The sequence below is a fragment of the Sturnira hondurensis genome, unplaced genomic scaffold (assembly GCF_014824575.4).
Source record: "Sturnira hondurensis isolate 20B ecotype Veracruz unplaced genomic scaffold, ASM1482457v3 Scaffold0024385, whole genome shotgun sequence".
NCBI classification, from domain to species: domain Eukaryota; kingdom Metazoa; phylum Chordata; class Mammalia; order Chiroptera; family Phyllostomidae; genus Sturnira; species Sturnira hondurensis.
Window position 1 is genome coordinate 1,006,751 of NW_028097016.1, and position 26,965 is coordinate 1,033,715.

At 42.4% G+C, this 26,965-nt stretch overlaps 1 protein-coding gene across 4 annotated transcripts in view; it reads left to right on the plus strand.

Moving 5' to 3' along the window:
* UVRAG (UV radiation resistance associated) overlaps nt 1–26,965 on the plus strand; it is a 287,802-nt gene that overhangs the window by 238,529 nt on the left and 22,308 nt on the right. For all 4 annotated transcript variants that reach the window (XM_037038443.1, XM_037038440.1, XM_037038441.1 and 1 more), the window contains one exon: nt 22,230–22,321. In XM_037038443.1, the coding sequence (XP_036894338.1) occupies nt 22,230–22,321 (92 nt within the window). The remainder of the gene's footprint in view (nt 1–22,229; nt 22,322–26,965) is intronic.

Below are 26,965 nucleotides of genomic sequence, written 5' to 3' on the forward strand. Positions count from 1 at the left end.
TTCAAGTGTGAGAGATTTATTTTTCCTCAGTGAGTCCCAACATTTTGGCACCCGTGCGCGTGCACACACGTGCACGTGCTTGTGAATGTGTGCAGGTACACAGGAACGCCAGTGAGAAAGAGAGACATGTTCTTGGTTAGGTCCTGCACGAGTTTCTGGAGAAATCTTTAAGCTTACAGGTACTGGCTGCTGTTTCCTTATATTGACCTGATCATGAGTAGTATGATAATAGTTTTAAATTTTTATGTAGTTTTGCTTGTTTTTCCTGTGAGTTCTGACTAATCAGGACTTTGCATACTTCAAGTACTCTACGAATACGTGTTGACTGCATAATTGGCCAACTGCTATTCCATAAGTCAATGTAAACAACTAAGATACTAGCACAAATGTTGTCAGACAAAGCACCTGATAAGATACATGGAATTATCCCCACTTTACAAACGAGGACTTTGGAAGCTCAGAGAAGTTGAACAGCTTGTCTGAAGTCATGTAACTTGTAAATGAAGGATCAAGATACTTTACCAAAAGATTTTTATGTACATTATTTTATCTGATCCTTAGAACATTCCTTAAGGTGGACAGGATAAATTCTTTTCTATTCCCATTTTAGAACTGAGTAAAGAGGTTTAGCAACTTACCCATGGTCACTACAGTGAGGCTGGTTCAGTCCGGGAAGGGCCGTCCTCTGAACTCTGATATTACCTGGCACTTGTAAAAGTTTATAGGCCAGGGATGCTGTCGGTCACACCATCGTAGTGCCCTTGTGGTTTCCCTTTGCTTGATGTTTGGTAAGAGGTGCTTCACTGCCTCCAAGGTAGAATCCTTGCTCGAACACTTGGCATTTAAGTAAGTGCTCCTATGATGAGCAAAAGCAGTGGGGTGGGGGGAACCATGCAAATCTGCTTAAAACCTTTTTAATAGTCTTCTATAGGCTACCTTCCCACAACCCTGCCCCCTCAAGAAAAAGGAAAACTAGCGTGGCAGAGGCTTCACATGAGCTATCTTTTCAGCCTCGCCTCCTGCTGCCATTCACCCCAAACCCCTGCCCCTTTGTGCCAGGAGAGGGGAACTACTTCACTGAGGTGAGGCCCACCTGCTTTCGCTTTGATACTTCCCTTGCCTGCAATCTCCCCCAGCCATCCGATGCTAAACTCCGTCTCTTCTCCACTAACCAGCTAGGCCGTCTCGTCTTCTGTGACGTCTTTCTGTTCTGTACCCTCCTGAACAAAGATATCATTCATCTTATGTTCTCCCTGCTGAACATTTTGTGAAACAGTCGATGAAATATATCAATATTCTTGTACTTCTGTTGTTCTTTGTTGTATGTGTATGTCTCTCTTATAAGAAAATAAGCTCTCTAAGAGCCAGAGATGGAAGCTTACTCATCTCTTCATCCTAGCACAGCGCCTAGCACATAAAATGGACCCAGAAAAGGTTTGTGTGTGGTAGGTGGAGCGAATCAGTCACCTTCCTACTCGGACTAAGGACAGGAATTCCACACTGAAAGGAATAGCCTGCCGTTTGGAAAAGGAGGGGGAGTGCGCGTTTGTACCAGATGAAATTACTGCCTTATAAATGTGCTTGGCTTTGCATGTGTCTAGATGGATAATGCAGGGCTTTGAGAAGTGGGTTGAGATTTTACACAGTAAGTGAGCATTTTCCCCAAAACAAATGCCCTTGGTAATGAGTTGTTACAGGATCTCAAGTTCCTGTTTTTCTTCTACTCAACAGGGAGCTGACCAATGTCGTCAAAATGTTACCAGCATTTTCTAATGGTTTCTCTTTCGCTGACAATTTTATTTCATTATTTCAGATGCATTAGTAAACTACTGCCCTCGTGTGTAATTCAACTAGTGTGTTTATAGTGGCGATATAGGACAGCTTGTTACCACGTCAACAGAGACACACGACATGCTGCCATTCGGAGCCCTAAAGAGGGAGGGGAAGGGGTGCTGTCTTCAGATAACCCTACAGCTCCGGCCTGTTATCACCTTTTTTGTTGTTAGGTTTATAAAAATTATAAATACCATTAAAGATTCAGATAGTTCCTTAAGGCTTATTGTGAAAATTAATATTCTTCTTGTTCTCCAAAGGCAACCACTTTCAACAATTTAGACATATTCTCTTAGTATTTGCCTACAGATTACCAATTGGGTGTTGTTTTAGGCTGTCACTGATGCTGTCAGTAGAAGATGAGGGCATCATTTAGCTTCCTTTTGCCACCTCTTTACTATGTTCACATTACCTTCCTGTTCTCCCATTGTACCGATACGGGTTATTGGTAACCTGTATGTAACCCAACAATATAGGTCAGCGTTTAAATTACTACATCTTGGGAAGGACTGAGGTCAGGATGGCGGCATAGGTAAACACGGCTCGCCTCCTCACAACCACATCAAAAATACAACTAAATTACAGAACAACCATCACTCAGAACCACCAGAAGTCAACTTGAATGGAAGTCTGACAAGTACGGGATAAAAGAAACCACATTCATCCAGACTGGTAGGAGGGGCAGAGACATGGAACAGGCTGGTCCCTCACCCAGGTGTGGTGGATAAAATTTCGGGAGGGAAGTCTTGGGAGCGAGGAGTCCCAGCCCCACAGCCCAGGATTCCAGTGCCAGGAAGACAAATCCCCATAACTTCTGGCTGCAAAAACCAGCAGTGATTGAGCTGGTGGAAGAAACTTCTCCCCCAAGCAGCTCCCCTTAAAGAATCCACACACAGACTTACTCAGACTCACTCCCTCTGAGCTACCACACTGGGGTAGCATCTTGAAAGGCATCAGTGACATACAGGGAGGAACTGAAGTATTTGACATCAAAGCAAGAACTGGGGGACAGCTTTCTCCCAGACAGAAAGGTGGGTGGCCATTGTCCCTTTCCTGAACCCTCCCCAAACACAGCCACAGCTCTTGCAGGCAGGCGCCATATCTGAGATTCCATCAACCTGGCTAACATTGTTTGCCCTGCTCTGGAGATTCTCTGAGGCTTCATCCTACCCAATTTACAGCTCTCAACAAGGCTTTTCCATATGAATGGCTGATCTTGGTCCATGTTTCACAATCTCCTAAATTCCATGAAACAAGCAACAGTGGGCCTCAGCCCCCAGCCCCTGTACCTCTTGCTGTGTGGCCCCAGGCCCAGCACTAGCAGTAGCCAGCCTACATTCATAGCTTAGCTTCACCTAGGAATCTCCAAGCCCAGCACAAGTAGCAGCCATCTCAGATTGCTATATAGATTATGCAGTGTGGCCCTGGGCAAAACACAGGTGGGGCCTGACCTTGACCTGCACCACTTGGGAATCCCCAGGGCCTGTGCACCCAGTGGACAGCTGCAGACCACATCAGAGCACTATCACCCTGCCCCTGCTCAGCAGATCCTCCATGAAAATCTGAGGTTTGTGGTCAGTGGTCACAGCCAATCCTTGCAATGACTGGCCTGGGTAAATCCCTTCCACTGACCTGCCAGGAGCAACCAACATTCAACTTTAAGAGGAAGCTGTACCCAGCCCACGTGTGGATGTACCTTGAGTACCCAGCTTGGGTGATAGGGGAGGCCGTGCTGGACCCTACAGGACACCTACGTTAGGCCACACTACCAAGACAGGGAGTCATAGCAGCTTTACCTGATACATAGAAACAAACACAGGGAGGCTGCTAAAATGAGGAGACAAAGAAACATGGCCCAAGTGAAAGAATAAATCAAAACTCTACAAAAAAAGAACCAAACAAAATGGAGATAAGAAATCCATCAGATGCAGCATTAAAAACACTGGTTATAAGGATGCTCAAGGAACTTAGTGAGGACCTTAACAGCATAAAAAAGATCCAGTTAGAAACAAAGAATATAATAATTGAAATAAAGGACAATTACAGGGGAACAACAGTAGAATAGATGAAGCCAAGATTCAAATCAATGATTTGGAACGTAGGGGAGCTAAAGACAACCAGTCAGAACAAGAAGGAAAAAGTCCAAAACAATGAGGATAGTGTATGTAAGTAGCCTCTAGCACAGCTTCAAGAGGTCCAACATTCACATCATAGGGGTACCAGGAGGAGAAGAGAAAGAGCAAGAAACTGGAAATCTATTTGAAAAAATAATGAAAGAAATTTTTCCTAATTTGGTGGGGGAAATAGACATGCAAGTCCAGGAAGCACAGAGAGTCCCAAACAAGATGGATACAAAGAGGTCCACTCCAAGACACATCAGGATTAAAATGCCAAAGGTTAAAGGTCAAAAGAGAATCTTAAAAGCAGCAAGAGAAAAGCAGAGAGTTACCTACAGGGGATTTCCCCTAAGACTGTCAGCTGATTTCTCCAAAGAAGCTTTGCAGGCTAGGAGGGGTTAGCAAGAAATAGTCAAAGTCATGAAAAGAGGTTACCTACAGCCAAGATTGCTCTTCCCGGCAAAGATACCGTTTAGAATGGAAGGGCAGATAAAGTGCTTCTCAGATAAGGTCAAATTAAAGGAGTTCATCACCAAACCATTATATGAAATGTTAAAGGGACTTATTTAAGAAAAAGATAAAAACTATCAACAATAAGATGTCAATAAATACATATATATCAACAATTAATCTAGAAAATAAACAAACAAGAAGAACAGAGACAGAATCATGGATACAGAGAGCATTTTGATGGTCACCAGATGGGTGGGGAGTGTGGGGGAATGGATGAAGAGGTGAGGACTTTAAGAAGTATAAATAGGTAATTACAGAATAGCCTATTTGTATGAGGATGTAAATTACAGTACAGGAAACAGAGTAACCAAAGAACTTATACACACAATCTTGGACATGAACAATAGTGTGGAGATTGCCTGCGGGAGTGGGAGGTGCCTGGGGGAGGGGGGCCAAGGGGAAAAAATCAGGACAACTGTAATAGCAAATCAATAAAATATAATTTAGAAAAAGAATGTAAAATCCAATTTAAAAAAATAAATAAATCACTACCTCTTTGGAAATTCTACTTCTAGATAAGCCATGCAGTTTACTATGATTACTTTTTTCCTACCTAATATTTTCTGTTTCCTTTGGAATTTATGATTCTCTTTAATTCGGTTAGTTTTCAGTGTTTTCATAACTAATTTCACCCCAAACTCTCTACCAGTTATGTCAGTCTGTCAAGATGTTCCGATATGTCAGATATGCAGTCAAGTACATGCTAAGTATTCAGTCTGTTTCATCTTTGGAAGCAGTCTCGCTGGAGCTTTCTCACCTGCTCCGATCTGCCTGATTGCCCTCGATGCTTTCATCGTAATCCCAGGGGCTCTCCTCATTTCTCTTATGTCGAAGTCAGTTTCCCAGATCCCAGGGCTTCCTCTTTCTTAGTTTACTCTCTTATTGAAGTACATCTTCCTGTAGCTTGTTAAGAGAGGCTATATGGAGGTAAATTTCAGTGACCTTGTAAATCTGAAAATACTACATTTTTCTTTGGCTGGGTATGGAATTTTAGTGTGACTTTGGAGAAACCTAAAAATCTTCTCCAGTGTGACTTTGGAGAAACCTAAAAATATTTGACACCCCCATTTTTTGTTGTGTAATTTATTTATTTACTTATTTTGTTTGTTTTGTTTTGTTTTCTTTCTGGAAATTTGTAGGAGCTCCTCTTGTCCCTGTGTTTTTGAAATTTCAGACTAATGGCCATGTGTGTAGGTTAGCTTTCTTCATTGTGCTGGGTACCCAGTGGATCCTTTCCATCTGAAAATCAAGGTAATTGGGTTCTGGGAATTCTTTCTGAATTATTTCATTGAGTTTTTTCTTATCTTTTTTTTCTGGACTCCCATTATGTAGATGTTTGATTTCCTTCACTTGTCTTCTAATGTTCTTATTTCTTCCCCTTCTGTCCATCTTTTTCTTTTTGTTCTACCTCCTGGGGGATTCCTTTAACTTCATCTTCTTGCCCCCCCCCTTTTTTCATTTTCTATATTCTGCTTTCATATTTTAAATTTCCAATCGCTCTTCTTTTCTAAATAGCATCTGTTTTATGTATATAGCATTTTTATCTGAGCATAGTCATGATTTTTAAATTTTTTATTGTGTTTGATATGTGCATTAGAGGCTTTTCTTAGAAATTTGCTGATACTTGGTTGCACATTTACTTTTAAGAGGAGAAGACTAGAAATTGTCAGAAGCTCCTCATGTGTGGACAGCAGCTGTTAACTGCAGGACTCACTGTAGGGGCCTTTGGTTGGGCCCTTTTCATTGGGAAACATGTAATGTCATTCCTCGTAGGTCTTTTCCTCAGGATCTTTCTGTTCCCTGCCTGTGTAATATCAGTCTGTATTCTGGAAAGAGAGTCGGGGAAGAAGACTGCAGGTCTTGGCATTAACATGCATATGTTTGCTTAACCACCTGTTTTCAGTACATTGCCTTTGCTCTTGAATGGCGCCGCTGATTACCTCTGAAAGAATAAAAGTCTAGTTTATTTGCCAAGGCGTGGGAGGGCTGGTGGCCTGGTTCTGTAGAGTTGGGGGAGGATCCAGAAATAGAAAGGTCTTGCAGATTTTCAACTCATCTGCCTGCTCTTAACCCAACTTGACTGCCACTTCAAGAAGTACAAGGAGCCACCGGTTCTTGGGCTTTAATGGGGTTACTGGAAGCCAGCTCAGATCGCCTCTCAACTCCCTCTTCTTCTGGCTTCAATCTCAACTTTTTCAAGTCTGCTAAGTTCGTGACCTCTTATCCCATTGCTTTTCACTTCCAACATTTTGTTGCTATTACATCTTCTTTGATTTTAAAACATTAGAAACAGCGGAAACACACAAACAGAAAACCTCATCACTGACACGTTACTGGATTTTCTGGAGGCTACAAAAGCCAGTGCACATGTTTAATCTGCCACCCAAACCAACAAGTCCTCAAAGTAAGTTTTTAAATATAGGAAGGTTTTCAGAATGTGTGAGAAAACAGTGAACTTTAAAATATTTTCTTTATTTTAACCAAATTCAGCCTGATTTCATTGCATTTCCAACAGTAGAAGAATGAGGTCCAAATACAACTAGTGACTGTCCCAAAGCCGGACTCAGGGTTTTCTGAATATTTCTCTTTTCCTGCTCAAGAATTGAAGTCCGCAGAGTCCCAGATTTGAAGATCAGAGACATCTCTAATTTTCAACACAGTATTCCTAAGAATACTGTACTTTCTACAGTATTCCTAAGAGATATTTGTTGTGCTTCTTCTTGAAACTAATTGACGAGGAATGTTTTCTGAAACAGATCTTACTTTTAGGTTATGAAGGGAGGCCGGTTGGCAGGCTGGGTGTGTCCCCTCCACGTTTATCTGTGGTACCTGTGCCGTAAGGAAGGGAAGCTGTATCACAGGAGCAGCGTCGTTTGATATTCGCGGACTTGAAATCAGATACACCAGAGTTTTTTGTTTTTTACTAGTTGTATAACCTTTAGAAATTACTTTACCCTCTGAACCTGTATCTTCATTTGTGAAGCAAAGATCATAATTCTCTGAGAATTTATAAACTTTAAATAAGGTACAACATTAAAGGACCTGGCAAAGGGCTGGTCATTGAGTGATATCAATTGTTCTTCCTCCTGGTTCAGTCGGGGAAAGCGTTTCAGTGTGTGACATGAGAGCGAAAGAAAGATCATGGTTTACTAGAGAAAGCCGGAAATGGGGGGGGACTAGGCTGGACGTCCCAGACTGAAGGGAAAATGTGACAGCTGCAGGCCTGCGTCAAAGAATCAAAGCATGAATGGGGCCTGTTTAAGGAATGTCAGGTATTTCCAGGTGTTTGCATTGTAGAGCACCTTATCACACACACAGAAAGTTGGTGTTTTCCCGTCTCACAGCACTGAGACATAGACAAAACAGTGGCCCCCTGGGGATTTGCAGTCCCTTCACTGCTGAAGCTTTTTGAACGACTTGATCTGATAGAGATCAAAATTGTAATGGGAGGTACTGATAAAACTGAAAAATGTATGTTAAATATACAGCTATTCTAGACAAGTCAAAAACACAAGTAAAGAAATACAGCCAAGGGAAGGAGATAACTGGCCTCCAATTTGAAAGGCTGTCAGGGGAAAGAAAGAATAAAAAAACTTAAGCCTTGCCGATGGATTAAATTAATAAAAATCAGAAAGAGGAAACTTTTAGTTCACGGGAGAAATAGTATGTTTTAACATGTAGAACCACCCAACAAGGGAATGGAGCACCATGGGTGAATGAGGTGTGGGCCATCAGAGGTGTACACACGAAAGCTGCATGATTGTCCAGGACGCTGTAGAGAATGGCTCTGTTCTGTGGAAAGGCAACACCAAGCGCCTCTGGAGTTATGCTTTATCCTGTACGGTGCTGTGCCTAACCAGGACTCTCGCTGTGCCTAACCGGGAAACCTCACACAGAACATCCTGTTTTGCAAACCAGGACCTTTATGAATGTTACCAATACCCTGAGGCCGTCCCTTCCTTGAGTGAACAGAGTCCTGTTGGACACACACGGCAGTCTTCTTCTAAAAGAAGCCTTTGGCGCAGCTCTGTGGACCTCGAGGGCATCCCCACCTGAGCCAGAGCCTCCAGACCACCTGACGGAAGGCTTGCTGGGCCCTCTGGGCCCTTGCAAGCCCCTAGTAGCCTTAGAACTCTCTCCGGCTCTGTATTTTAACTGCAACCTGTGACCTTTTTCGTTGGAAACTAGTTTTCTGTCTACTGAGCAAGAAGACAGAAGGTGTAGGGAAGGATGGGTAGTTTGTCTGTTTCTCCAGATCATTAATTTTTCCCTTTTTGTATAGAACCCTCATCCTCCACTGAAGCCATTTAACTATTAAACTCTCCATCACACCTAGTCACTGTCATCTGCCATTCTGGTTGGACCACTCAGAATTTGGGACTTTGCCTTAGGTTTTCTTATCTAGGCTGCACACTCCTGGGGTGGACCTGCACTACTCTAGTCTCATCCCTGGCCTTTCCCAGTGCGCACTGCTTGCTGTTTCTGTGACCTCTCTTGCTTCTGGGCTTTTACACACTCAGTTTCTTCTATTTGGAAAACCTTGCCTACCCTTTGACCCAGTGCAGTCAGACTTGTACTGTGTGGCTCGGATAGGGTGTCATTTCCTTCCTAGAGTCCCTGTCCTCCCTAGACTTGGGTCGCTGTCCCTCTTCTGTGTTCCTGTCATTTCCTCTAATGCCATACTCATTATACTTTAATATAATTATGTTTCTCATTTTCAAATATATTTTTCCTTATTTAGGGTTACTTTCAATGCAGGAACTGTTTCTTCTGCATTTGGTAACTTCAGTCTGTGACCAGGCACATACAAGGTGTTCAGTTGCTGTTGCCAGAATGAAGAACTGATTACAGCTGCCTGGCTCCTTTGTAAGCCTGTGTAAGACTGAAGGGGGAACCAAAAGGGACGGACTTAGTGTTGTTGCCATAGCTGGTTACGTTGTTAGCTCACTCACGTCATGCTTTCTCAGTTTAGTAAACAAGTTCACTTAGTGCTGTGTGTTTTGCTTTAACAACCAAAGATTTTATCCTATTTTTAACTAGTTATTCATGTGTTTTTTTTTTAATTATTCGGTTTGTCTTCCATAAACTTGAACAAGGCAAATTTGGCTCTTATCCTGACAAGATCTTGCCAAATATTTTAGAGAACCATAATTTCTAGAGAATAAAAACTCAATCTCCCAAAAATAGATAAAGTTGGGATGATTGTTTAGTCACCCTTATTCCTTTCCCTGAACGCTTAGGTTAGCCAGTGGAGAAGTAGGTCCCCTCGTGTTTGAGGTTCAAAATATTATTTGCTACCTAAAAACCTCCGTGCCCCTGTGTAGAGCCACCCCATTGCACCTGACAGGTAATACAAATGTTATCAGTCCCTCCAGGAACTGCGCAGGCCGCGTTTCCCCCATGAATTCACTCCAGATATCTTTCGGTAGGAGGTAGAGGTAATGTTTTCCACCTGCACTAGTTTTCTGTTGCTCATAACAAATAACTATAAATTCAGCAACTTCAAGAGCATCCATTTTTACCCCATAGTTCTGCGGGTCAGAAGTCTGGGTGGGCCCAACTGTTCTCTGCTTCTAGGTCACAAAAGGCCAAAATCAAGGTGTTGGTCAGGCAAGACTCTTATCTGGAGGCTCTTGGGAATAATTGACTTCCGAGGTCATTTAAATTGTTGGCAGAATCTAGCTCCTTGCCTCTGTAGGTCTTAGGTCCCCACTTGCTCACTGGCTTGCAGCCAGGGGCCACTCTTTGCTCCAGAAGCCCCCTGCATTCCTTCTCACGTGGCCCCTCCATTGTCAGGCCAGCCCTGTCCCATCGAGCCCTTCTCACGGGTCACATCTCTGAACTTTTTTTTTTCTGCCACCAACCACAGAAAACTGTTTTAAAAACAGTTTTTAAACTTTAAAAGGGCCCATGTGACTAGGCCCACCCAGATATTCTGCCTTAGCTTAACATGAAATACTGAAGGAGAAACACCAGAGAGAAGGTTATGAGAGCCATTTCAAAATTCTGCCCACTAACCCCACCCTTGGAACTCCCATTGAAGGTTGTACTGTTCCTCTAGGGGCACTTGGTTATCATACATGGACAAGGTGGACTCCTAAAGGGTGGCATCCCTGGTTGGGTCACTGTGCCATACGCAGTCACACCTTGCACACCTTGTTGTAGATATTCAGTACATATCTAATCTGCCCTCTTAAAAAATGAATTGTGAGATCAACAGATGGGTGAAATTATTCCAGACAAAACCGTGAGAGCATCTGTCCAGTTGGAGGGCACCGTGCGCTCAGCAGGTCATTGCCGTTGGTGGGCAGGGCGGGGGCTAGTGGTGTTTTTCCTTTTTTGAAACTTCCGTGTGGTCAGCTGGAGAGATGACAGTGGGCACGTGGGTTTGGGCTCTAATGTAATTCAAGTGAAGTCAGAAGAATTTCACCAAAAACTTAAAAGGAAGTATAGTAGAATCAATATTTTAAGGAAAAAAATCATTAAAGAGAGGAAAGAGCCTTCTGGAAAACTGTGTTCTGTTTAGGGCACCTCATTACCAGATTCTTTAAGGGAAACTGGAGGGAGTTCAGAGACACAAAGAGTGATGAAGAGGCTGCGGGGACTAACTTGCAAGCAGAGATTTAAAAAGATTAAATACATGTATAGCTCAGCCAAACAACAACTGAGTGGAGATGTAACTATTGTCAAATATCTGATAGCAAGAGAATGTGTTTCTCTCAAGAGCTGAGGGCCTCTTTCTAAGTATTGGAATTAAATGAGAAATGAGAAAGTAATCTTTTCTAACCAATTTGCAAGTAATGTTTAGACTGTGTGCTGGGATGTAAAGTATCAGACTTGAATGCAGATCTCATCCTTGACTTGTTCCCTGTGAAATCTCAAGCAACTGCTTTATACTTTTAAATTTGGTCAAGGGCATAGTGAGAATTACAAGATCTGCCTCGTGGGGTCATTATGAAGATTAAATAAAACGACATAAATGAACAGTCAGTCCCACACCTGACACAGACCTCGGAGAGGGAGGAACAACAGCTGCCACTGACATTCCCATTGGCATCACCATTCTGAGTGGTCGGGAGTTCAAAGGGCTGGAGTCTGACAAACGGGGTTATGGGTTCAAGGTCTACATCCACTGACTCTAAGTCCCAGTTTCTTCAACCATAATAGAGTTATAGTGAGGACCGAATGAATATGATATGGAATGATCAGCATGATGCCTGGCACATAATTAAACTACTCAGTAAACATATTAGCAGCAATAGCATTACTTTGATCATTAACACAATTACCATTGCACCGTAGAACCTGGCTGAAGGCCTAGCTATATTCAAATTATTTCCCAATTTCCCCTGTTACAAACAACACGATGTACATACCTACATGTTCACCATTATCACTATCACCACACACGTAACACACACAAGCTCTTCAGCAATCGTTTGTTGCACTGAATTAAGTCATTCCTTCCAGTGGTCATGTCAGGTATTTGTGGTCACTGTACATTCCTGGGGAAATGCCAGAATGGGCTTCTGCGTTCCTCGTGTAATCAAATGTATAGTGACAGATTTAGGTGCATTTTTATTCCAGTAAAGCTGACACTGAGATTTGCCTGAATTTCTATAAAGAATCTTTGCACTTAGAACAGCATCTTCATTTGTGTCTTTTATACGCCAAAGAATTCCCTGTGGCTCCTCATTACAAATAGGATTGTGTTTTCCTGTAAACGGAATTGGCTCTAGTAGATTAAGCAGAAGTGATATTAATTAGAGGGTTACTAATTAGAAAGTATTAAGATTAATTAGAAGTTATAAATCAGATGCATTAGGTATTCATAAGAGGTAGTTTCACAGAAACTGCAGGAGACGCAGAAGAACAGATATAGATGGCAAGAAAAAAAGCACATAAAAAGATGCTTAGTATCTGTCATTAGGGAAATGAAATTAAAACTATAATGAGGTACTACTGCATACTTAATAGAATGACTAAAATTTTTAAAACTGACAGTATCAAGTCCTGAAGTCAGTGATGCAGAGAACAACTGAAATACACATCACTGGGGCCGGATGCAAAATTGTATAGCCACTTTGGAAACAGTTTGGCACTCTAAACAACAAAGTTAAACATCTACCATTCAATCTAGAAATTCCACTCCTAGGTATTGCTCCAAGAAGAATAAAAGTACAAGTCCAAACAAAAACCTGTATCATACACAGGTGTAAAACCAAATGTTATAGCATCTTAATTCATAATAGCCAAATCTGGAAACAGCCTAAGTGTTAACTGGCATATAGATAACCAACGTGTGGTATGCCCATACAGTGGAATACTACTCCGCAGTGAACGGGAATGAACTGCTCATGTGTGCAACAACAAGGATGAATCTCAAACATGTAAGTGAAAGAAGGCAAACACAAGAGACTAAATAGTCTATGATTCCATTTATAAGGCATTCTAAAAAACTGTCTCTGCCCTATTGGACTGTGATCTTCCTGATCTAATATAGCCCGTTACCTCAAGTCTGCATCAAAGCGAATTGGAAACAGAAATGCTGAGTTTGGTCAGTTTGGAGAGCAAAGTTTAGCTACCAAGGGAATCAGGCATCCAAGTTGGGTCAGAGGTCAGCACAAGGTAGTTTGGGGTAAATCAGCGTACACAGAGCTAATACTGTGTGGGTAGGGAGCCAAGGTTGAGCTTGCTAAACCTAACAGCGTGAATATCTGCTCCGATGGCTTCTCTGACACGAGTTTGTCCACTCACATAGCCTTTAGCCTAAAGGAACAGTAACCCTCATTATTTAAAGCTGATTCTAGTTGCTAGCAAGGGTTGATTCGCCTACCTTTAGTCGATTTCCGGTTCTGCTTTGCTTATCCTTTTGCAGTATGCTTTACTGACCCTCTTCCGCAACTCACAACAACTGGCAGTGATAGAGACCACACTCCGGAGCACGCCGACCCGGAGTTGCATCAGTTTTATGGTACTTCTGGTGCTTTTCTGGCAAAAAGGATTCTGAAGCAAAGGAGCATCTTAACAAAACAGATTTTATAATGATAAGTTTGACTCAAATATAACCTCTGCCTCCTAAGTACAACTTGTGATATAGAGAAAGGACTTTGTGGTTAGAACTCAGCAGACTTGATTCTGGTTCCTGGGTTCAACCACAGATGGGCCCTTTCATCTCCCACTTACCTATAAGGTAAGTGAAGCAGGTGGTGCCCTGAAAGGTGCTGTTCAGCTCTAGTATTAATCCCGAGTTCTGAGAATAGTTGGTACTGTGATTGGGAGGAGGACTGGAAGAAACTTGTCCATTTTGTAGCCGTAAGAGCTTTCAGACTTGACTTTTAGGCTTTTCCAACCTCAGCATGGCAGGCCTCAGCTGCATCCCGTGCTCAGCACATCGCAGCTATTTGGGGAAGAACTGGCACGGCTCATAGATGGGGCTGGGAAAGTACTTAGGTTGCTCTTGCAACTAGAGGCTCATAATCAGGTTCTTGCACTTTTCCTTGGAGGTACATATTGCACGGACTCCCTGTAACAAACAGTATTACTGCTCATATTAAATGTTCCTTAAGTAGCTTTTCCACATCTTTGAAAGAGTTGTATTTTCTTCTACAAAGGCAGGTTTTACTTTTGACATGGTGGGGCCTGGTTTTTGAGCTCTTAATCTAGTTCTTGGTATGTCAGCGAAAGCTTAGCATTTGAAAATGAATTGGAATATTGGTAACTACTCCTATACAGAGTCTTGAGTACATAAGACAAAACTGTAAAGTTAAGTCTTTGATGCATATATGCGTTTTTAATTTCTTATTTTTTGAGTTTCTCTAGACCAGTTCTCTTTGTTGTCAAATTCATTGTAATCCCATCACGAAAGTGTTGATCTTTTAGTAACTTTTATTGAAGCACTGTATTAATCCACATTCTCTCACGGTAACAGACGGTTTGTATCAAACATATCATGCAGCTTAGCTCAAGCCCCATATGGAACTAATAAGCCACGCAATAAGTGGCCTTGTGTAGCTTGGGTTTGGGTGTGCGTGTGTGCGCACGTTTTGTCTAAACTGGATTTCTCCTGCCAAAACCTAAATGACAAAATGATTCCTGAACCCCCAGAGTCTTTCCTGCCTGGAAAAATTGTGTGTTTATAAAATAAAGATAAAATTGAGCACTTTGATATTAAATTAGGCCTCTTAGCTCAATAGGAGGATGCTCACTGAGTATAAGAATTCCACATTTATTTCTCGGCAGTACAATCACACTTTAAACATGACCTGCAAATCTGCGAATGGTCGTACCTAGTCAGTGGGGCATCATTTATCAGGCTGGGTGAGCTAGTTCATTTGAACTGCCAGAGCTTCACCATCAGAGGTGATATGTCTTGCTTGGTGAAACAGTGCATGTACAGTGATTCAGGATGAAACCAGCAGGAGGCTTTGGAGAAATACTTCGAGTTTATGCAGAAAGGTGGGGTGGGAACGGAGGTCATGGAGAAGACAGTTACTGTTACTGACACAGCTCCTGTTGTCTGTTGCAGTCTAAGTGTATTCTTTGCTCTTGCTTTCTTTCTCTTTGCTTGTTACAGTAACCATAAAGCCAGATCTTCCTGGTTACTTTAGTACAGGGATTTTCTTTTGTAAGTAGACAATAGCATTTGTTCATTTTTTCCAGGGAAACCACTGAACATTGCTTCTCCCTACTTCCCATCTCATCTATCATCTATGTGCAGTTTTCACCTAGTAGTCTACTATAGAGTTGCACAAAAATTTAATTGCTCCCATGGAGTTCTAACCCAATCAGAGTAAAGCTGAAATTCAAGCTAATTGAAACCAAAATTCCACTTAAAAACTGCTCAGACTCTTTGGGTGGTGGTGCAATAGGAAGTTGTTACAAAAGGTGTTTATTTCAGAGACTAATTTGCAGCAGTTAGACAGACCCAAAGTAACATTTTATTTGCCTGGGTTCTTGGCATCTGCTTTCCCCAGTCGGAAGTGGAGTGCAGCTGCCTTGGGGGAAGTGTGGTGCTGATAGCGGTCGCGAGGGCAGCTTGGGCAGCTTGGGCGGGATGCGCAATAAGCTTTCTTAAATTCCTTATGTCAGTCTTGCACCCCATCCTTCACAGTTGCCTCTGGAGTTGTTTTCCTTCACTCTCCTGCTTAAAACCCTGTAGTCAGTTCTTACTGCTGACAAGAAAGGCAAAGTTCTGACTCTTGAGCTTGGCTCTCCAGGCCCTCAACAGTTCTAAGGAATATCCTCTAAAAATCAGCCCCGAGGAGTCTCCGTTTTCTGTAAAAATTCAAGTTGAACTCTCACAACAATCTTACGAGACAAATACTGTTGGTCCTGATTTATAGATGAGGCACAGATTGGTTATGTGACTCACCCAAGGTTACATACATTCTGTGGTGAGAGCAGAGTGTGAGTCCAGGGCTGTCATTCCAGAGATGAGCTGACCGCCGTGGACAGCGGCAGAATGTAGAACTGATGGCCTAATGGACACGAGGATCTTAGAAAATGTAATTCTTTCTCCCCTTTCCTTCTTATCCTTTTTCTTTCCTTCTCGACCTCGTTTCTTCTTTTCCTTCCTTTTTTTAAACTAATACCTCATCAAAGAGTTAACTTGTTGAAGAATTACTTAATAAAAATTTAGATTTGTTCCTCTCCTGAAGGAACATTTTTTAAAGGATTTTATTTATTTATTTTTAGAGAGAGGGGAAGGGAGAAAGAAAGGGAGAGAAGCATCAATGTGTGGTTGCCTCTCATGTGTCCTGACTGGGAATTGAACTGGTGACCATTTGATTCACAGGCCAGTGCTGAATTCACTGAGCTACACCAGCCAAGGCTGAAGGACTGTTTTTAACGTAGGTCAGCTGTACTTGACACTACTACGTAGGATGAGTGGAAAAAGGAACCCCATCCTACCCCTTCTGTTTTTATAGACTTTCCCTGAGGTATCCAGAGACGTGTGTTGTTCTGCAGACTCTTCCATCAGACCTGCCTCTTCAGTGAATATGTAGAGATTGGACCATTTTAGCCAAGGTTGAGTTCTGATATCATCAGAAGCGAGTGAAACCAGAAATGGGGCCAAATGGGCTGATGTTCCTTCCTCACTCGCACTGTGAATGTGCGCCACCTTAACCATCTTTTTATGTTAGAATCCTTAGATGCATGGTTCCCATCTGTAATGTTTAGAGCAGCTTGAGTGGACTCAGAGACCTTTGAAAGGCTCTCACTGGTGATGGGGCCATGGGAAAGCCTTCTAGGACTTTGACTCTCCCCCACCAATTCCTGCAGTGAGCGCAGTTCCCTGTTTGTTTCAAAGTCTAGGCTTCTACGTGTATTTCATCGGAACCAAGGATTCCGGAGCTACCAAAAACGTTTGAAGATCACTCGACTAGCCCAAGCAGGGCAGGGACTGCTTGTGGCCGTAGAGCAGAGCTGGGTCTGTCACCCCAGCCTCCTGACCACTCACAGCGTGTCATTAGTCTTTCCATTTCACTGTGTAATCATTTGAAAGGTATTACATGTATATGTATTCATTGCTGCCTCTCTGGTGTGATTGTGATCAGAAGCTTAGTAAATTAGTTTAAAAAATAATGTTTTGGAGACGTGGACAGTGTACTGAAGATTTTTTTGCCTTTGATTTGAACTCTTCTTTTCTTTACTGGTTCTCGTTCTAATGTGTTAAGTGATAAGCCATTATCGAGTATCAGTTTTCTGCCCTGCCTAGCAGCAGATGCTATGGTGATAATGTAGAGTGTGCATGGACTGTAATGATAGTAGGTATAGTTATTGTGCTCTTACTGTGTGCCAGATGTTGCTTCGGACGCTCTGTGTACTTTATCTTATTTAATCTTTACAACAGCTCTGCAGGGATGAGTAACATCCCCATTCACAAGTAAGGAGACTGAAACTCGGAGAAGTGAAGTGACTTACCCAAAGTCAAACAACTAGTAAGGATAGCACGGTACTCAAACCAAGGTCTTCTGCATCTAAGCTCATTCCAGTATGTCATGATGCCTCTTAATTCCCTCCCAGGCTGCAACAGTTTAACTTATTAATTAATAAATATTCATCAGCACCTATTCATTTAGTTAGACTTTCCAAAGACAGCAAGTAGGAAGGGATTTAGGAAGAGGAGTAAAATGTCCCATACCCTAGACTAATCAGAGAGAGCTTCCTGTAGGAAGTGGAACTTGTATTGGCTCTTCGAGAATGGACAGGATATGACCAGATGTAGAAAATAAGACCAGATCTAGAGAGAGAAACTCAGAGGCAGGAAAGGCGGCCCTCTGACGGAGCGGCAAGTGCCGCGTAAAAGGCTGTAAGGAAGGGTGTTAGCCAGTATTGAAAAGCTGTTTTATACAATCTATATGGGGAACTTCATGATAAGTAAATTGAATATATTTATTTTTCTTTGTTTCCTAATGAAACGCTACTAGTAAAGATAAAGTGAAAACTATCAACTCACAAGCATGAAAAGAACAGAAAAAACAAGACCAAGTGATAAGAGTCAAGAAAATTTTAGAAAATCACAAGCAAATAAATGAGTAATAAACAGAATTGGCAGAATGGAGAAAAATAAAACCTAAAGCCTTCAAGAAGCAATGTAATTCAAGTCTTAGAACTTCAGAAGGACTTAGGATTTGAAGGTACCAGTGAATCCATAGAGTATGAGGGTAAGGAATAAGTCTAAAAATATGGCAAAGAAAAAGAAGACTCCAGGTTACTTGCGCCGCCCTGCATAGCCAACCAGCTATTTCTGCACACACCCCAGTGGAGACTGGAGGTTTGATTTCTGAAAAAATTAAACCCAAGAACCTCTGATTTCTGAACTGCCTGGTACCTGGGGCAATAAGTAAGATACCTTACTAAAAATAAGGGGATTAAACGAAAGTCTGACATATCAGCACTGAATTCCCAGACCACTTTTTCCTACTTAACTCCCAAAATGGGATCCAGGTTATACCCCTAAGTAGAAGATTGGAGGCCTTCCTCTGGAAGAAAACTGGGCCGCGCAATAAGAGCTACTGGGACTGACATGTTCTCCACAGAGAGAGCGAGGTTTCCATCCACTCCTTCCGAAGTGAAATCCCCCAGTGCATTGTAAAGATGAATGACAGCCAAAGATTACTGGACGTTAGAGCCTCTAACACGATTTTTAAGTGTCAGATGAAAAAAAGATATAGATTTTGTACATCTTAAGTCTAAGATGATATGTACAAAATGAAGGAGGAGATAAAAGTTAATACCAATGATGATGATACTGTGAGAACGTAATCAGAATAAGGGAGAAAAAGTTTTTGTATTGAAAAAACTCACTTAAGTGCCCAGTACAACAAACGAAAAAGGACCCTAACAAGGCTCAACACTGAAATTTCAGAAAACCAGGGTTAAAGATTAAAATCCTAAAAGCTTCCAGAGAGAAGGATGAGCTCACACACAAAGGATCAGGAATCAGAATGTTACCGGGTTTCCCAATTGCCATGTGCAAAGTGAATGACAGGGAAACAATACTTTAGAAATTCAGAAGGAGATTATTCTTTCACAGCCTTGATTTCTATTCACAGGGAAACTGTCATTCAAGTGTGAGAATGAAACACAGGTATTTTTCAATATCCAAGGTGTCAAAAAAGATATGACCCATGCTCCCTTTTCCTGGAAAGCTATGGTTGGATATGCCCCGCCAAGACAAGAAAGTGTAAGTCAGGGAGGGGGTTCCTGAGACCATCGAAGAAGAGAAGTGAACAAAGTGTCCAAGGGGAAGGCGGAGGGGCGTCCTGGGATGGTAACAATGGAACTAGTCCAGGAATCGGCCGGCTCACATTGGAGCAGAGAGAGAGACGCTTCAGGTAGGGTCTCCAAAGGGGCAAGGGACCTGCTCAATTATGTGTATGGTGTCTAATCAGATTGAGAAAGATTTTATGGTTTTGTCCTAGTTTGGGGAATATCTAGTGATAGGTACATAGGTACTCAATGAGTGGGACAAAAAAACAATTAGCACTTCAAGGAAAGCAAAAAATTAACACAAAAAGGAATAGTATACTACATGGCTTAGCAGCAAACAGTATTTTTGTCAGTGTGGTAAGGTAACACTAAATATTGACTTAACAAAAAATGTAATTTTGAATATCTTGAGGATGAGAAGTATATTTGGGAGGTTAGAAAGTTAAACCCTCACAGTCTTTAATAAAAAGGCAGTAGGTAATGTGTGAGTACAGGGATCCAGTGTTTGCATAAGAAAGTAATGTAGAACTAACTTCTCATTTGTCATAGGGACATAGTAGATGATGCCTAAATCTGGAAGGGAAGGAATAAGAAATATTAATATATTAGAGATACAAAGGTAAAGCAGCAGCTAAAGGCAGTGGCTACTGAAGAGCAGAGAACTGTTGCTGTTTTATTATAAGCAGTGTAATAGTGTAGACTTACACCCTGGCTGGTATGGCTCAGAGGATTGATCACGGGCCTGTGAAGCAAAGGGTGGCTGGTTCGATTCCCAGCCAGGGCACACGCCTGGGTTGCAGGCCAGTTCCCAGCAGGGGGCGCACAAGAGGCAACCACACATTGATGTTTCTCTCCCACTCTTTCTCCTTCCCTTCCCCTCTCTGTAAAAATAAATAAATTAAAAAATAGTGTAGACTTACTAAACAGTGCATGTGCCTCATTTTAAATATTACAGTAATATATTTGTATTATGTGCAGATTTCTTTTTTAGTCCTGTGTGTTGAAAATTAAAAGGATGACATGGTAGAAAGAATTTGAGTTTTTATTAAGAGGGTCTAGCCTTGGCTTTGTTCCTTGTCAGCGCTGTGCCCTGGGGCAGGACCCTTGCTTTGCTAAGTCCCTGATTCTTCCTTTATAAAAGGAAGGGGGTTGGAAAAGATGTTCTCCAGGCTATCTCTCAGCTATTATATTAGCTATGATTCCGTGACAAAAACTAACAGTGCTATGCAGCAAATGAAGAGTTAAGACCTGCGTGGAGGCTTGAAATCCCCACATTTTCCTTGTTTGGTTGAAATCGGGTTTGCAGACACATTTTCGTGGTGGTCTCTGAAAAGAAGCCCACACCCACCTCCCATCGAGGCGCCCGGGGCAGGTGAGCGCCTGCGCAAGGCTCAGGGCCACAGCTCGGGGCTACTTCTGCACGGGTTTTTGATACGTAATATTTTTCAGTATGAATCACAGCTGAAATTTCCATGCCATGTGTAAACAATTTCTCTCTTTTATTCAAACAGTGAACTCAGGAATGTCATATTGGGATATCAGCCATTTTGCTTTTATCAGTGTATGAAAAAAATACTTTAATATTAATATAAGAAATGATGTCATTTTGTGTGGAGTAGATCTTATAATTTGAGGTCAGCAAACCGCAGGAGGTGATTTAGGTCACCAAGCTGAGTTTTGGAAAAGGAAAAGAACAATTTCCCTTTGTCTTCTCGTGTTCTTACCAATTTTCCTCTCACTTCAGGGTAAGTGGTGAATTTTCGTGGTTGTGAAAAGGAGGCTCTGGCTAATAACGTCTTTGCCGTTGAGACCTGTGGTCCTGGAGAGTTTACTGCCCCTCTCTGGGCCTCAGTTTCCCCATCTGCAAAAGGAAAGGATTGGCTCAAATAATATTCAAGATACTTTTTAGCTTTAAGTTTCAATGTTTCCACTCACCTGTATGTGAGTATTTAAGAGACCTGATTAGGTTTGAGAGTTTTCCTTTAAAAATTCAGTGTAGTGGGAATAAACTTTTCTGTTACATAAAAAATCAAGAGTATTAGCTAGAAACAAAAGAAAGCTTAATTTTTTCATTGGTACTGGTTTTATATTTTAAGAGAGGAAAACTTTGAAAGTTAGGTGCTAGTAAAGTAAAACTTCAAAACTGACCAGCCTTCTCATTTGTACACTACTGTGCAGATTACAGAGTGTTTTTTCACGTGTCATGTCATTGAAAACCACATTTATACAGGGTTATGTTGTGCACTTACTGTGTATTGGGTATTATGCGTATGAATATGCACATATTCAGATCTTACTGTGGTCAGGTAGGGAAGGAAATGGTATTCCGAAACAGAATGAGACAAGGAACAAACAGACGAAAACCATTTAGCAGGTTACCCAGGGAACATAGAAGGATACTTCATTTTAGCAAGTAAGCCTCTGAAAATAAGTAAAACTAAGAGCAAATCAAGCCCACAGGCCGTAATTTCCTCGTGCTAGCCCTGCAGCTCGGTGCTCTGACTCTGGCTAAAGAGGGAAATCCCAGATGCAAGAGAAGTACAGAGCTCAGCCTTTGCCTGCAGTGACTTGCTATGTAGCTGTTTAATGAGCACCGACTGCGCACCAGCCCCCGCCCGATGCTGCTGGGAATCAGATGAAGACCACGTGGCCCTTGTCCTTGATTGCATGAAGCACGGGGTCAGTGAAAGAAGGGCTGAATGTGCTCAGAGTATAAAATACCGGCCTCCAGTACCCAGAGTGAAATACTGGTTTATGGTATATGGCCCTAGAATCGATGTTAGCAGATCTTACAGGGTCTTTGAAATACCTGATTCCATAGTTAGTCATTCTTAGTCTTCTCTGACTTTAGGGATAAGGCAGCAAGAAATGAAGACACCACTTTTAAATATCATCCCAACAGTGTGGTTGGTGTATTTGGGGTCACACATTCCTATTCCTTCTTTTAGAGTTCAAAAATAGAAAAAGGCATGTCAGTGGATCCTATTTCTGAAGCCTTGCCTAATATCTGCCAGAATTTTTAAAAATTCTATTTTTCTCCCTTTGCAGCTAAGATATCAACATGGACTTGGGACTCCAGACTTGAGGCAAACCCTTCCTAACCTGAAAAACTTCATGGAACATGGACTACTGGTCAGGTGGTATGTACCTTCGTTTCTGATGCTCAGAACTGTGATGTAGAAAGTAATCCCAAGAAACTTTCACGATTTTCTTGTTACTCCACACCTGCCTTCTGTGTCTTCTTCCATAATGAGATACCTGAAGAAAAGGAGAGGCAGCCATCGCGGCAAAGGGCGAAGCACCCTCGGGAGGGCGGAGGGTGTGCGCAGGCGCTATGTGAGCGCTGGGAGGCTGCCTGGGCACGCGGCCCTGGAGTGCATTGCTGAGGCAGAGACCGAGGGGCAGCCCTGTGATCCGTGAAAAGGAGAGACATGGAGCCCCTGGGACTTCCCTAAAGAACAAATGACGGTCATAAATACAGAATGAGCACCAGGACCAGTGGCTGTGAGGATCAAGGAGAGAAAGCAGACAATGAATAGGCCGGGTTTGTCAGGACCTAGTCTTGACACCAAGAGGCACATACCAGAGTGTTCTTGTGTTTGATGTCAGTGCCTGTTGTACCATGAAGGCAAGTTGCTATTTAAAGTGCTTTGTCAGGACAGACGTGACTCTTAAAAATTAAGGGGAGATGGAGATCCAAGGGGTGGCAGAGTAGGTAGAAGTTATACTCACCTCCTCCCAGGTCCAGACTGGAATTAAATCTAAATTATAGAACAATGAACTGGAATAACCAATTGAAGACTAGCTGAACAGAAGTTGTATAACCAAGGATTTCCAAAAGAAGACACATCTAGCCTGGTATGAAGGGCAGAGAAGTGAAAAGGCCTGGCCCCACACCCACCTGGGAGGGTTGATGATCCGGAGAGATATCTCCGTTTCAGACGTCTCCCTGGGGTCTCAACCTCACACAGGGCTCCCCAGCCCTGAGCACCAGAGCCTGGAAGAGGAGCCCACATAACATCCTGCTGTGACAATCAGCAGGGATTCAGTACCTAGGGAGAAATAGTAGTCTGCTAAAACGCAGGCGCTCCCTTAAAGGGCCAGCACACAAAAGTCTCGTTCACAGCCACTTACGCTGGGCTTTGGCAGTTCAGAGTGAAGTGAAGTCCTGCAAAGACAGACTGGGTTGTGTGGCTCCAGGGAGAAAGCTGAAGGACAGCTGCGAGGTCTCTGTACTGAGTCCCTCTCCTACGTGGCCTGGGTTGAGCATTCCCCTCCATAGGCATCCGCCTGGAGGAAAGCACAAACCCCACCCTCCTGATTCCCTATCGCCCTGCCCTGTGGAGCTCATGCCCTGCTGAGGTGTCAGCTGCCCAGGTCTAGATGGCAGAGACCAACTTGTGTGACTCTAGGGCAGGAACCCTTTTCCCCTGACCTTAAACTTACCCTTCCTGTGTAGAACCCTCTCTTCAGACGGCCAAATCTTGGTCTGTTTAGGCATGATAAACTCTTTTGGCCTTACCCTGACAACTCTCCAAGACCCCCAACATCACCACAAAGCTGTGCAAGTGTGCAGCAGGTAGCAGCTGATCTTGGTGTACCTGAGGCCTTTGCTGAGTGGCCTCGGTCCCAGCACTGGCACCGAGTTTGGACAACTATATTCCACCAAACTGGACAACCTGGAAGAAATGGCTAAATTCCTAGGAACGTACAGTCTTCCAAAACTGAATTAAGAACTATCAATCTGAATAGACCGATTACAACTAATGAAATTGAAGCAGTAATTTAAAAACTTCCAACAGACAGCACCCTGGACTGGATGGCTTCACAGGTGAATTTTACCAAAGATTCAGGGAGGAATTGATACCTGTTTTTCTTAAGCTGTTCAAAAAAAATCCAAGAGGGAAGACTCCCAAGCTCATTTACAAGGCCAGCGTTGTCCTAATTGCAAAACCAGATAAAGATACCACAGAGAGAGAAAATTATAGGCCAATATCCCTGATGAACACTGAGTAAAAATGCTCAACAAATATTAGCAAACCAAATCCAGCAATACATTAAAAAGATCGTACACTATGTTCAAGTGGGATTTATTCCTGGGATGCAAGGGTGGTGCAATATCTGCAAATCAGTTACTGTGGTTCACCACAGAGTGAAGGGTAAAAATCATATGATGACATCAGTAGATGCAGGAAAGCACAGACTTCAGTATCCATTATGATAAAACTGTCAGCAGAGTGGGAATAGAGGGAACATACCTCAACGGAACAAAGGCCCTGTATGAGGGACCCACAGCTAACATCATACTCAATGGGGGAAAACTAAAAGCATTTCATTTAAGATCGAGAACAAGAGAGGGACGTCCACTTTCACCACTTAAAGTCGACATAGTCCTGGAAGCCCTGGCCACAGCACTCAGGCAAGAAGAAGAAACAAAAGGCATCCAAGTTGGAAAGGATGAAGTAAAACTCTCATTGATTTTTTTTTTGCAGGTTCTTTCTATAGGAGAAGCCTATAGATCCCACAAAACAAAACAAAAACCCTACTGGAACTGACAGATGAATTCAGTAAAGTTGCAGGGTACAAAATGAATATTCAGAAACCAGCTACATTTTTATACACCAATAGTGGACCATGAGAAAGGGAGACTAAGGAAACAACCCCATTTTTAATGGGATAAATCCCATTTATCCCACTGCCTTTAAAAAAAAAAAGCTTGGAAAAAATTAACCAATGAAGTAAAAGACCTTTACTCAAAAATTGAAAGTACCAGAGAAAGAAACTGAAGAAAATAGAAATAAATGTACTATGCTTATAGACAGGAAAACTTAGCATTGTTAAAATGTCCATACCACCCGAAGCAATCTATAGATTCAACACAATTCCTATCAAGATTCCAATGACATGTTTCACAGAACTAGAACAAATAACCCAAAAGTTTATATGGAACCACAAAAGACCCTGAGCAGCCACAGCAACCTTGAAAAAGAAAAAACAGACTTGGAGGTGTCATGCTACCTGCTGTCAAACTATACTACAAGGCCAAAGTAATCAGAACAGCATGGCAGTGGCATGAAAACAGACATGTGGATCAACAGAACAGAATAGAGAACCCAGAAATAAACCCATGCCTATGTTTTCAATTAATATTTGACAAAAGAGGTAAGAACATACAATGGAGTAAAGATAGTCTGTTCAGTAAATGTGTGGGGAATATAGGACAGACATATGCAAAAAAAGAAAGAAACTAGCCCACTTTCTTACATCACACACAAGAATAAACTCAAAATGTATTAAAAACTTAAGTGTAAGACTCGAAACCATAAAACTCCTAGCAGAAAACATAGGCAGTAAAACCTATGTTTTACTAAGAGACATTTCTCTTAGTAATATTTTTTTTCTGATATATCTCCTTGGGCAAGGGAAACAAAAGGGAAAAATAAACAAATGGGACTAAAACAAATGGGAGTGGGAAGTTGTCTAAGAAAAGAACTGCGGTCAGAAATGAGTGTGGTACGTCTAGGGGGTCAGATGAGACCTAATCGAGGGACTGTCCCAGGACCTGGGTGCTGGGGCCCCACCACACAGCCCCGTTCTCGGCAACCACAGCACATAATCTCGCCAGCTTGGTTTCAAACTTATCATCTCACTGGCAGCCTTCAAGCCGCAGCTTTCGTGTACAGTCTTCCCTGACTGTAACTCGTCACTAGCATCAGCTGTGCATGCATGCGTCAATTTGAATCTTGGACCACTTTGTAGATGGTAGTAAAAAAAGAAAAATGGGATGTTTAAGTGGTGTGCTGGTGGCTTTTAACCAAAATATTCAAGAGTACGACTTCTGAAATCCTGCTCTTAAAAACTGTGTTGCTTGGAAGTTACAATGAGGTTAGTAATCCATAGAGAAAAGGGGAAACCTTTCAGAAAGAGCTGGCATAAAGCACTGAGCCAAGTATAACTGTATTCATGAGGAAGAGGGGTTCGTTGTAGGATTAATCAGGTAGATGCTTCTGGAACTAGATATGACTTCTGTGATGTGAAAGGGGGAAAAAGGAATTTTCATTGCACTGTCTCTTCTTCAAGAAACAAAACAAGCTGTCCCGTACTTTCAAGCTTACCATGAGGAGGGATTCAGTGACTGCGCCGACCCTCAGCCAGTCTGAAATCCTCAGCACCAGAAGAACACACCACAGTGGCTTCCACAGGGACCAATCTGTGAATGGTAACAACCACACAGAAAACAGCAGTGTTTTCTTTTAGAAAAGATGTAAGAGGCTCTCTGAGGAGCTTGAGTTTTTTTACCCTTTGCCCTGAGGAGCACAGGCTTGGGAGGTAACTCCTCAGCCGTAGCTGCTCTCGGAAATTCTTAGATTTCCTCTGAGGCTAAAAGTGCTTGTTCCAGTTTTGTTTAGATTTGTAGCTTCCAGCCTGGCTTCCTGCAGTGGTCTGTACTGGGATCATTATGCAGCATTCATTTTGCGGGGCTTCACATCCACCTCCGTAGCCCGTTATTCATGAGAGCACCAGGCAGTGGTGCCATACTATTCCGTCAGTGTTAGTGTGCTCCGCACAGTTGGCACAGAGGGGCACTGCATCCGTGTGTGAATTGGTGGCTTAATGGGTGTTTCATATCAGTGCCAGGAGACCTAGATTCCAGTTTTACCGCTAGAGGTTCATGGGTCAACCATCCTTAGGAAGTCAGTTCATTTCTCTGTACCTTAAAGATGAAAGTTGCTGGAAGTTACAGTGTTCTGGGAGAGGAAGGGCAGGCTGCAATGATAAAGCGT